General features: G+C 46.4%; 1 protein-coding gene across 1 annotated transcript in view; it reads right to left on the bottom strand.

Moving 5' to 3' along the window:
- The window catches only part of EIF4EBP2 (eukaryotic translation initiation factor 4E binding protein 2), a 29,107-nt gene extending 16,739 nt beyond the window's left edge, over nucleotides 1–12,368 (bottom strand). The window contains exon 1 of the mRNA XM_023205026.2: nucleotides 11,933–12,368. Within this exon, the coding sequence (XP_023060794.1) occupies nucleotides 11,933–12,077 (145 nt within the window). The 5' untranslated portion in view covers nucleotides 12,078–12,368. The remainder of the gene's footprint in view (nucleotides 1–11,932) is intronic.
- Nucleotides 12,369–12,884: the final 516 nt, after the last annotated feature.

Below are 12,884 nucleotides of genomic sequence, written 5' to 3'. Positions count from 1 at the left end.
GGGTTTATACCATTCTCCTGCCTCAGCCTCCCGAGTAGCTGGGACTACAGGCGCCCGCTACCTCGCCTGGCTAGTTTGTGTGTGTGTGTGTGTGTGTGTGTGTGTGTTTTAGTAGAGATGGGGTTTCACCGTGTTAGCCAGGATGGTCTTCATCTCCTGACCTCGTGATCCGCCCGTCTCGGCCTCCCAAAGTGCTGGGATTACAGGACTGAGCCACCGCGCCCAGCAACATGGTTAACTTACAGGGTAGTTGTTAACTATATTTTTACAGAGATGACCCCCCACATCATAAAATTCTATTTCACTAAGTCTGCTTTCAGAATTAGAATTAAGCATTTACTCATGCAAATAGACGGCCTGGAGAACGAAACATTAAGTAACTTGCCCACAAGCCCTCCAAAAAGGCTGAGATGGACCTACATCCTCATAAAATAGAGTTCCGAGCAGGAAAGGAGAACATGAAGTCAAACAGGGCTTTCCTCCTGGGACTTTCTCTGTCAAAGGGGAAAATTTCAGAAGCCACCAGCAGAATTCCTTTATATCTCATTTGGCCAGAAATGGTTCAGATGCACACCAGACCAAACACTGGGGAAACTACGACTGGCTTAGAGCTATCACAGTGTATATCCCAGGGCTTAGCACCTTGCCATTTAAAAAATTGAAGGAATCTGGCAGCAAGCAAGAAGAGGGAATGGCTATCGAGCAAGAAACCAACAATGTCAGCCACATCTGCATTCAATATTTACCTAAATTTAGTAAATATTACATACATATTAGTTTAACCAAAAAGGGTAAGAAAGTTAAATTAAGAGCATAGGGGACAGAAGTATATACATTGCAAGAAGGGTGTATATAGCAACTAAATCCTCATCTGCCATAGCAGAAAATGAATTGTTAATATCCAGAACTAAGAAACAGGCTGGGCGTGGGGGCTCGCACCTATAATGGCAGGACTTTGGGAGGCTGAGGCGAGAGGATCACCTGAGCCCAGAAGTTCAAGACCAGCTTGGGAAACATGGTGACAAATCATTTCTACAAAAATTTCAAAAATTAGCTGTGCTTGGTGGTACTCCTGTGATCCCAGGAGGCCGAGCCCAGGTCAAGGCTGCAGTGCACATTAGCTAAATGAATTTAAAATGGTTTCTCTGGGAGTGGAAATGGAGATAAAGGAATGGGATGTTGGAATGTTGCTTTTTGTTGTGTGGCCAATAAGACTATATGACTTTTAAAACTTTGTTGCTTTCATAGGTATAAAAAAAAAATGTCAAAAAAAAAAAAAAGCAAAATGGCGAGGAAAAAAGGCATGAACACCGATGAATGTTCATTTACAAAAGGACAACAACTACACGGTTCCACTTAACTGAGGTTCCTAGAGTAGTCAAATTCATGAAGACACAAAGTAGGATGATTAGTTGCTGGGGGCTGCGGTGGTAGTGCTTAATGGGAAGTTATTGTTTAATCGGTATGAGGTTTCAGTTTAGGAAGATGAAAAAAGTTCTGAAGATGGATGGTGGTGATGGTTGCAAAATACAGTGAATATATTTAATCCCACTGAGCTGCGCGACTAAAATGGAAATTTTTGTTATGTATGTTTAAAACATCAAGAGATAGTATATTAAAAAATCATTATAAGGAGCTAAGAAAAAAGATGCTTACAAAATATCTTATAAATACATACATACAGACCAACACTGCTAGGGCAGCAGGGACCATGAGGAGGACGGTATCCTTCAAGCCTAGACAAAGCATTTGGCATGTAACTTCAATTTTCTACTAGGAATTCTTGACAATTCTCCAGCTATGCCTCATGTTAAGGGCCCACCAAAAGATCAGAAACAGATACAAGATGAACAAGCAGCAAGTGCTTCTAATGCACTCAGAAAAGAAGTCTAAGCCTGTCTCTCTCTCTCCCACCCCCATAAAAAGGGAAAACAAGAAATGAAAAAACAGAAAGGACTTAACAAAGCATTTTCTCTGCTTTTTATTCTTTCAACTTAGGTAGAAACAAGGTCCATGTTTTATTGACTGAGTTATAGAACATTCATGAATGAACTTCAGTTTTAAACATCTGTTCTTCATGGAGACTGCGGATGAAGAGGCAGACTCCTGAAAAGCTCTATGGCAAATAACCCAGAGGAAATTAAAAGCTGCCTAACTCTGTATTTTCCAGGGAGACGGGTGGTGGCCAAACCACATTCAGTGTGCACAACCATCAAATCCCTGAAGTGCTAATAAATCAACAGAGACAATTTTTATCTTAACAAAAGAAACAGGGCTGGGCATGGTGGTTCGATCCCAGCACTTTGGAAGGCCGACACGGGAGGATCACTTGAGGTCAGGAGTTCAAGACCAGCCTGGCCAACATGGTAAAACCCCATCTCTACTAAAAACACAAAAATCAGCCGGGCATGGTGGTTGGTGCCTGTAATCCCAGCTACCCGGGAGGCTGAGGCAGAAGAACTGCTTGAACCCGGGAGGTGGAGGTTGCAGTGAGCTGAGATGGTGCCACTGCACTCCAGGCCTAGGTGATAGAGAGACTCTGTCTCAAAAAAAAAAAAAAAAAAAAATTAAAGAAAGATCACTGCTAATAGTATGTAGAAAACATTCAGATTCAAATCTGGCTTTCATTCCAACTATTTGCTTACCTCCCAAATTCATTTTCACTCCTCTTGGGTACCTCTTATTTAAAAACAATGGATATCTAGGTCAGGAACGGTGGCTCATGCCTGTAATTCCAGCACTTTGGGAGGCTGAGACAGGTGGATCACCTTAAGTCAGGAGTTTGAGACCAGCCTGGACAACGTGATGAAACCCCGTATCCACTAAAAATACAAAAAACTAGCTAGGCGTGGTGGTGCACGCCTGTAGTCCCAGCTAGTTAGGAGGCTAAGGCAGGAGAATCACTTGAACCCTGGAGGTGGAGGTTGCAGTGAGCTGAGGTCATGCCACTGCACTCTAGCCTTGGTGACAGAGTGAGGCTGTCTCAAAAACAAACAAATAAATAAAATAATGGATATCTATCAACATCTTCCATTTTTACTTATAGTAAGGAACTTGAAATAATCCTATTGGATATCCTGGTCTAGGTTACTATTTTTATCTGCTGCCAATTCATAAAAGTTCTAGGAACTTATCAGACCAGAGAACAGTTCCATTTCAACGTAGAAGCAGTCCAACACCTAACACAAACATAAACAGTCTTTGATAATGAGACGAGCTCCTCTCTGAGGCACTAATGATTAATCATGACATCTTAAAATGAAGAACTGCAAGCCTTTAATGCTTTCTGGTTAGTGCTTCTTAGAACCTAAGCTGCAATGGTCTATCTTCACCAGTAAATATTCAGCACTTCTGGTATAACAACAGACCATTTCTTAAAAAATTAAAATTGAATTTGGTATTACCCAAACCAAAGCATCACAACAAAAATACCAACTAATATCCCTCATGCAAAATTTAACAAAATATTAACAACCCAAATTCTGAATTTTTTTTTTTTTTTTAACACGGAGTCTCGCTCTGTCACCCAGGCTGAAATGCCGTAGCATGATCTTGGCTCACTGCAACCCCTGCCTCACTGGTTCAAGTGATTCTCCCGCCTCAGCCTCCCAGGTAGCTGGGACTATAGGCATGTGCCACCATGCCTGGCTAATTTTTTGTATTTTAGTAGAGACAGGGTTTTACCATGTTGGTCAGGCTGGTCTCAAACTCCTGACCTCAGGTGATTTGTCCACCTCAGCCTCCCAAAGTGCTGGGATTACAGGTGTGAGCCACCATGCCCAGCTCCGAATTCAGCAATATGTGAAAAGGACCATAAATCTCACCATGATCAAGTGAGATTTATCCAAGGAATCCAAGACTGATTCGACATCTCAAAATCAATTAATCTGTCATGTCAATAAAATGAAAATCAAAAGTCACATGACCATCTCAACAGAGGGAAAAAAGGCACTTGACAAAATCCAACAACATTTCATGATAAAAACAAACTAGGAGTAGGAAACCTTCTCAACCTGATAAAGGACATCTATGGAAACACAGCTAACATCTTAATAGTGAAATGGTGAAAGAGTGAATGTTTTTCCCCCTCTTAGGGAACAGTAACAAGGCAAGGATGTCCATTCTTTTTTTTTTTTTTTTTTTTTTTTGTGAGAGGGAGTCTGGCTTTGTTGCCCAGGCTGGAGTGCAGTGGCCGGATCTCAGCTCACTGCAAGCTCCGCCTCCCGGGTTTACGCCATTCTCCTGCCTCAGCCTCCCAAGTAGCTGGGACTACAGGCACCAGCCACCTCGCCCGGCTAGGTTTTTGTATTTTTTTAGTAGAGACGGGGTTTTACCGTGTTAGCCAGGATGGTCTCGAACTCCTGACCTCCTGATCCGCCCGTCTCGGCCTCCCAAAGTGCTGGGATTACAGGCTTGAGCCACCGCGCCCGGCCAGGATGTCCATTCTTGATGACTCACCACATCTATTCAATACTTAAGGTTCTAGCTAAGGCAATTAGGCAAGAAATATAAATTAAAAGCATCCAGATTGATAAGGAAAATATAAAACGATCTCTAGTCACAGATAACATGATCTTATATACAGAAAATCCCAAGGAGGCTGGGCGCGGTGGCTCAAGCCTGTAATCCCAGCACTTTGGGAGGCCGAGACGGGCGGATCACGAGGTCAGGAGATAGAGACCATCCTGGCGAACACGGTGAAACCCCGTCTCTACCAAAAAATACAAAAAACTAGCCAGGCGAGGTGGCGGGCGCCTGTAGTCCCAGCTACTCGGGAGGCTGAGGCAGGAGAATGGCGTAAACCCGGGAGACGGAGCTTGCAGTGAGCTGAGATCTGGCCACTGCACTCCACTCCAGCCCGGGCGACAGAGCGAGACTCCATCTCCAAAAAAAAGAAAATCCCAAGGAATACACAAGCACTGAATTGTATTTTCCAGTTTATCCTTGTTTATCCTTTTTAAAGTTTTTACTTTTTAAAACGACTCAATAAAATGAACAGTTTCTGTTTGTCAAAGCATTTGTCCTAGAGAGCTGAACGATTATTTATTTAAATGTAAACACTCAAAGATTTCTGAGCTTTTGGCTTCAAGCTGTGGCCTGAGAACCAGCTACATACTGCGTGGACAGCTACTGGGTGTTAAAGAGAGCACACAGGGTTTTCTTTCATGGATTTCAGATCTTTTGAGCCCACAGGCCAGGCACGGTGGCTCACACCAGAAATCCCAACACTTTGGGAGGCCGAGGTGCGTGGATAACCTGAGGTCAGGAGTTTGAGACCAGCCTGGCCAACATGGTGAAATCTTGTCTCTACTGAAAATACAAAAATTAGCCAGGTGTGGTGGTGCATGTCTGTAATCCTAGCTACTCGAGAGGCTGAGGCATGAGAATTGCTTGAACCTGGGAGGCGGAGATTGCAGTCAGCCAAAATCATGCCACTGCACTCCAGCCTTGGCTAGAGTGAGATTCTGTCTCAAAAAAATAAAAAATAAAATAAAATAAATGTCAAAAATCTTTTAAAAGGCCAAGCACGGTGGCTCATGCCTGTAATCCCAGCACTTTTGAGAAGCCAAGACAGGTGGATCACTTGAAGTCCGAAGTTCAAAACCAGTCTGGCCAACACGGTAAAACCCCATCTTTACAAAAAATACAAAAATTAGCCAGGCGTGGTGGCAGTCACCTGTAATCCCAGTTACTCGGGAGGCTGAGGCAGGAGAATCGCTTGAACCTGGGAGGTGGAGGTTGCCGTGAGCCAAGATCATGCCACTGCACTCCAGCCTGGACAACAGAGCGAGACTCCATCTCAAAAAAAAAACAAAAAACTTATAAACACCAATTTGATAAAAGTTTTTCTGCCATTCACCAATAAACTGTCCTCCTGCTCAGGCTCTCTTCCTCTGTAACCAGATTAACTAACTTTCTCCATGTTAACTTTACCCCATCTGATCTGCAAATCGACACACACACACACACACACACAGACACAATCAAGCCTACAGAGTCTCCAAACCACGCAAGATCCCTCTTATAAAACTGTCTTTAAGACTCCTACCCTCAAAAAGTTTCTGCTGAATAACCTTAGTAGTGCCAGTTTACAGGCTAGTAACTTTTCCTTCTTCCTGTTGCACACAGCAGGCCTCAGGAGAGTGGCAGGGAGCTGTGCACAACTCTGTTGTGCATGCTGCACTATCCACCTGTGCTCTTCTACCTTGTCAGACTGTAGCTGGCTTAGGTTAGGCAGGAGCGCTCCCTCCAAACAGTACACTGCCTTGAGGATGAGGACTACTGCCTTCCTCAGGCTTAGAATTCAGTCCCTTGCCAGTAAAAATGCACCCAACATAAAAACTGAGGTATAATCTCTTCTACATATATATTGGCAGCTGATGAATATGAGATTAAAGTTGAATCTCCCACAAAATGACAACATACGTTGTGTTACTCTGATACAAGTAAATGCCATCTTCCTCAAACACGAGGCAAAGGGTTTGAACACCCTAAACTATGTTGTTTATGCACTTCTCACATGTAATAATGAAGTCCTCTGGCTAATAACTTAGTTAGAGAGTTCAATAAGCACCATTTGTTGGTTCAGAAGTTACTGGCCTAGAATAAACTCAGCCCAAGGATACCGAGTTAGAAATTTTATGACACGGTCAGAAGCTGGCTTTCCTTCTCAGAACTCTACTTACTCCTCCCAAGAAAGGAACCAGATTAAAAAGCAGCTCCCGCCAGGCACGGTGGCTCACACCTGTAATCCCAGCACTTTGGGAGACCGAGGTGGGCGGACCACCTGAGGTCGGGAGTTCGAGACTAGCCTGACCAACATGGAGAAATTCCGTCTCTACTAAAAATGCAAAATTAGCCGGTCGTGGTGACACATGCCTGTAATCCCAGCCACTCGGGAGGCTGAGGCAGGAGAATCACTTGAACTTGGGAGGCGGAGGTTGCGGTGAGCCGAGATGGCGCCATTGCACTCCAGCCTGGGCAACAAGAGTGAAACTGTCTCGAAGAAAAAAAGAAAGAAAAAAAAAAGCAGTTCTCTTCACCCCCAACACTCTTTATTTTGGGATAGTTCACAATAAGTGGATTATTTTCCCTTCTTCCTGCTTTCTCCTTTTTTCCAAACACATCCAACAGCCTTTATGAAATTCTGTCCCAGTGAACCAATTACATCAACTATCCGAGAGGCAGAAAGGAAGAGCTACAGCCCAGACAAAATTTCAGACCATCACAGTTAGTTCCCCTCTGTTGCCCCTGTTATGGTAACAGCATACTTTTCCATGGCTGATGAGAATGCTGTGCTGGAAAAGAAAGGCAAAGAGAAAGGGTAAAAGACGTGTCTATGTTTCCGCTCACTCCCCAGAGCAAAACAACTCTTCTAAAAGGAGGCAGTTCAGCACCTTGAAAGGAAATAAGGTAGCAGAAAGAATCATATTAGCTAGCATTCTAAAGGTAGAAACATCTCTTTAAAAATGTTTGCGGCTGGGCACGGTGGCTCAAGCCTGTAATCCCAGCACTTTGGGAGGCCGAGACGGGTGGATCATGAGGTCAGGAGATCGAGACCATCCTGGCTAACACAGTGAAACCCCGTCTCTACTAAAAAATATGAAAAACTGGCCGGGCGAGGTGGCGGGCGCCTGTAGTCCCAGCTACTCGGGAGGCTGAGGCAGGAGAATGGCGTGAACCCGGGAGGCGGAGCTTGCAGTGAGCCGAGATCGTGCCACTGCACTCCAGCCTGGGCTACAGAGCAAGACTCTGTCTCAAAAAAAAAAAAAAAAAAAGTTTGCAAACTTCCTTTCCTAGTAAGATAAGCATCTCAAAATAGTGGAGGAAAAAAATGGAATAGTGATCAGGATATTAAATTTGAGGGACCCACGGACAATAATTAGCTGTTTAATACTAACAAGTTACTTAACTTCTCTGGGTCCCAGTTTCTCTCAATAACAAAATGAAAGCATTAGGTTTCTTCCAGGTCACTTAAAAGTGGAGCCGACTATAGTAACTTTACCTTCTTTTGAGGGCAGAAGTAGCTTCTCAATGGAAGAACCAAATATCATCCACTCCTCCACAGGCGGATAGAAAAAAAATAAAATAAAATCCAAGAGCTTTTTTTTGGCCTGAAATTTGCCCAACACAAAATCCCTTCTTCCTTTGTAATGAGAAAGGGTACTCTTCTAGCAATATGAGAAATCCAAGAGGTTACAGCAAGTGTGTTTTCACCCACTTCTCATTTCCCAAACCACAGGAAGGCAATTTTGAGAAACCTCAAGGGTAAGCTGTATCTCCTCTGATCCCCAATGAATAAAGGACTCTTCAAGGAGGGAGAAACTCTAAATTTGCTAGGCTGTGAATGTCCCTGCTTAGTCTGATCATTTAGGGCATTCGATCCATCAACTGTTGTTATGCTGGAATGCTCTGACATGTACGCGACCCTCCAGAAGGTTTCCAGAAGTTTGAGGCAGGAAATGTTAATACTAAACAGAGATTTCCAATACAAACCTACCACTCATTTTTCTAAATGTTTTCAAGTCTGAAATACATGTTAGCACTTGACTCTACCCTTTCAGAACTAAAAATCTTATCTGTCTGCCCCTACCCCCAAATCAAGAATTTAAACCTGTTCAGACCAAGGACTGTATTTCCTACTTTTGTCTGTTGTCCCCTTTTGTGCAAACCACTGCCCTGGGTGCACAAAATTTACTAATGATACCTAACCACATTAATCCAGGCGTCTGGGGGTGGCCAGATAACAAACTATTGCACCCTGGTTGAGGGAAATAAAATTACATGGTGACAGGAAGATGAATGTAGCATTAGAGATACACAAACCATCAGAGTGGGAAGTTAAATCAGTAAGTAAAGAACACCTAAACAGCATTCATTGCTGTAATAGTGATTAAATCCAACTGCAACAGTACCATGTCCTTATAAAGATATTAGGTAAGCCCTCATGTTAAAAATTCAAAGATTACAGCTGGGCGCGGTGGCTCAGGCCTGCAATCCCAGCACTTTGGGAGGCCGAGGAGGGCGGATCATGAGGTCAGAAGATCGAGACCATCCTGGCTAACATGGTGAAACTCCGTCTCTACTAAAAATATAAAAAATTAGCCGGGCGTGGTGGTGGGCACCTGTAGTCCCAACTACTTGGGAGGCTGAGGCAGGAGAATGGTGTGAACCCAGGAGGTGGAACTTGCAGTGAGCTGAGATCACACCACTGCACTCCAGCCTGGGCGACAGAGCGAGACTCCGTCTCCAAAAAACAAAAAACAAACAAACAAACAAAAAAATCCAAAGATTACGATGGGCTCTCCCGATAAATACAGGCTCAACATTAAAGAAGAGCCAAGATGACAAGTATTTAAATCCAAAACAAAAAAACTGTGTGTAGAAACAATTGGGGGGAAGTTAAGTGATACTTGAGAAAACAGTGATTGAGTGTTAGGAGGAGGGGTAATGAATCAGTATTTCTGGCAGAATCTTTGCAAAGCACTTTAAGAATTAATCCAGGCTATGAGACAGGCTTCTATCTTTGAAGCAACGCTTAAAGACTATGCCCTTATTTTTAAAAGCATGGTAGCTTGACTATTTGACATAAGCCAAAAACGTGTCTAGGTGGCTCTTCCCTCAGGGGATTAATATACAGCTGAAAGTTTAGTTCCTTTCCCAAATAAACTATAGCTGAGTGCAGTTGTTACTATGAAGTGTTCTGAACCGCTGGAAGCACAGGCATTTACTGAGCAATACCCCAAAGAATTCTGGAAGAAGTTATCAATCCCTTTCCATCACCTCAGAAAACAGTATCTATTTCTTTCTTTCTTTTCTTTTCTTTTTTTGAGACGGAGACTCGCTCTGTCTCCCAGGCTGGAGTGCAGTGGCCGGATCTCAGCTCACTGCAAGCTCCGCCTCCCGGGTTCAGGCCATTCTCCTGCCTCAGCCTCCCAAGTAGCTGGGACTACAGGCGCCCGCCACCTCACCTGGCTAGTTTTTTGTATTTTTTTAGTAGAGATGGGGTTTCATCGTGTTAGCCAGGATGGTCTCGATCTCCTGACCTCGTGATCCGCCTGTCTCAGCCTCCAAAAGTGCTGGGATTACAGGCTTGAGCCACCGCACCCGGCAGTATCTATTTCTTAAAGCTATCAGTTCAAATTCAAGACAACTCTTATATGGAGCAGATTCTGGTCTGCCAAAATTTTTCAGGATTAAAAAGCAAGATCTTGGCCGGGTGCAGTGGCTCATGCCTGTAATCCCAGCACTCTGGGAGGCTGAGGGGGCGAATAACTTGAGCCCACGAGTTCAACACCAGCCTGGGCAACATGGAGAAGCCCGGGCTATACCAAAAATACAAAAAAATTAGCCAGGCGTGGTGGCACGTGCCTGTGGTCCCAGCTACTCAGGAGGCTGAAGTGGGAGGACTGCTTGAGCCCAGGAAGTGGAGACCGCAGTGAGTCGAGGTCCTGCCACTGTACTCCAGACTGGGCGACAGAGCGAGACTCTGTCCCATGCTCAAACACATGACTTGGTCTTGAACTGATCATATCGGGGGGAGATTTCTTCCATGAGTTAAGCCACCTAATAACTCGACTATTCTGCAAAGTTAACATTTCCTTAAACCCAGCTCTTCATACATATTAATGAACTTCTGCCTGGGTCATTTAAAAAGCCTTCCAAGGCAGCCCCCCCACCTAGAGCGGCCTGGCTGAATTTCTCTGTAAAGCTCTCTCCTAGATTTTTATCCCTTGGTGTTGGCAAGAAGGTCTTACTCCACAGGCCTTGCTATTGTGCAACTGATTTAAGGATGGTCCAGGCCTAACTGCACCGGATTGGTTGCAGTATGGCTCCTGAGCCCTGCCCACAGGAACAAGGCTAGCAATCCTCTAGACGGCAGGAGCTGCGAAGTCCCCACCCTCTAGCAAGAGGCCACCCCAGCACCAAAAGAAGACAAAGTTCTGAAGTTAAAAAGGAGGCCCCGTTCCCTTCAATAAGGCTCCTCAAAATCGCTTTCCAGGCTCCTCCCTCTGGAGGACAGCCCAGTTAGGGCACAGACAACCTTTGAGCTCTTTTCCCGTGACCAAGCTTCACCTCTACCCCAGTGTTACTTATTTGTAAACAGTTCCTGGTCATGCTTTGAAAAGCAATGCCAGGGAACCACGCTCTCTCTGGACTGCCTCTCTCTAGCCCCTTTCACAGCATCAAGCAACCACCCCACCCAACTGGGGTGTCCTTGACAAAGGTCCTTCAATCCATTTAAAAGGCGTCGCCGTCGAAAGACAGCTGCCAGCGCCCTACCACCCCCACCTACTTTCCCTTGGCTATTACTTGAGCTTTATTTTGTCACTCTATCCTCCCGGCCTGGGGACTCCCCTCACCCGTGGGGCCTCGTCCAGCAAAGTAAACAATGCTGTCAAAGCGGGATAATGCTGGGTGAGGCTTACACTAGGCATTCCAACCTCCTCCCGGTGTTCTAAAAGCAGCAAAACAAGCCATCGCAGGATCCCAGGGCCGAATTCCTCTCCCAAAGTTCTTTTTTAAAAAGGCCTAGAGCCAGCTTCAAAATCACGCATTAATTTGCACAATCTGCAAGAGACAGGCAATGCAGAATGTAATGCAAGGCCAAGTGGAGCCAAATCCGCCCGAGAAGGAGGCAGAGAGGGGAGAGAAAACTGGGTCGAGTGCGTAAGCCTGCCACGAAGCGGAAACAAGAGCTCTTTTTCGCGACAGGACAGCCACATTCCCGAGTGGGGCGCGCGCGGACTCGAGCTGCGGGCAAGAGAGAACACGAAGTAAAGGATCCCGAACGCTCGGGCGAGCCCAAGGGCAGCGTCCCCGGGGCTTCGGTGGAGCTGGGGCGGGGACGAAGCGGCGGGCCCCCAGACGCCGAGGAGTTAGAGGACCGCGGCGGGACACCGGGCGCGGCGGACGGCTGGCCGGCGCTCACCTCCCGGTGTGGTGGAGAAGAGCGTCCCCCCGGGCGTGGTGCAATAGTCATGAGGTAGCTGCGCGGCGTCGCTGATGGCCACGGTGCGGGTGGGGATGGCGCGGCTCTGGCTGGGCTGGTGGCCGCTGCCGGCTGACGAGGACATGGCTGTGGGCGCGGGCTCTCGGCTTTGTCCGGCGGGCAGGCGGCGGCGGCGGGGCCGGGGCTGCTTCGGCTACTCAGGCGGACGGAAAAGCGCGCTCTGCGCGCTCCTCGCTCGCTTCCTCTCGTTCTCTCGTCCCGCTCCGCTCCCGCCGCCGCCCTCTCAGCCGCCGCCGCCGCCGCCGCCCGATCCTCCGGCCTCCGCCAGCAGCCTCAGCAGCAGCAGCAGCGGCAGCAGCGGCGACGACGACGACCGGAAGCGGGCGAAGGCGGGAGCCAGACGGAGTTGGGGAAGCGGGTTGGCCGGAGGTGACGTCGCCGCGGGGCGGGGCGAGGCAGTGAGGGGCGGGGCTGAAGTTGTTGAAGGGGGGGGGGCCCAGGGGCGGGGCTGAGGATGAGAGTGGCTTAACCCCAGTGGGCGGGAGAGGAGCCAGAGGGAACCTGAGCTAAGTGTGAGTCCGGTGAAGGCAGACAAGGATAACTTTCTTCGTCTTATTGTTTGTCTTTGTCGTTTAACACCACTTTACTTGAGCAGACTTGAGTTTCTCATGCATTCCTATGCATTACAAATGTAATTTTACTTTTAATTGTTCATTATTAATTCAGGCACTGCATCCACGATGTACTGTATGTTAAAATCAAACAGAGCAGAAAGGTTTATGGTGCCACTTTCTCCCAGTTTCCGAACTCCCCTCAACCGCTGTACCAGTTAATTGTGTATCCTTCCAAAGACCATCCCTGTATACACACATAAAGCAAGATCTAAACATTAGGAAACGGAAGAAACCAAGAGGCACTCACGCCACAACAA

This window comes from Piliocolobus tephrosceles, chromosome 9 (genome assembly GCF_002776525.5).
Source record: "Piliocolobus tephrosceles isolate RC106 chromosome 9, ASM277652v3, whole genome shotgun sequence".
Classification (NCBI taxonomy): Eukaryota; Metazoa; Chordata; class Mammalia; order Primates; family Cercopithecidae; genus Piliocolobus; species Piliocolobus tephrosceles.
This window is presented reverse-complemented; position numbering and strand designations above follow the sequence as displayed.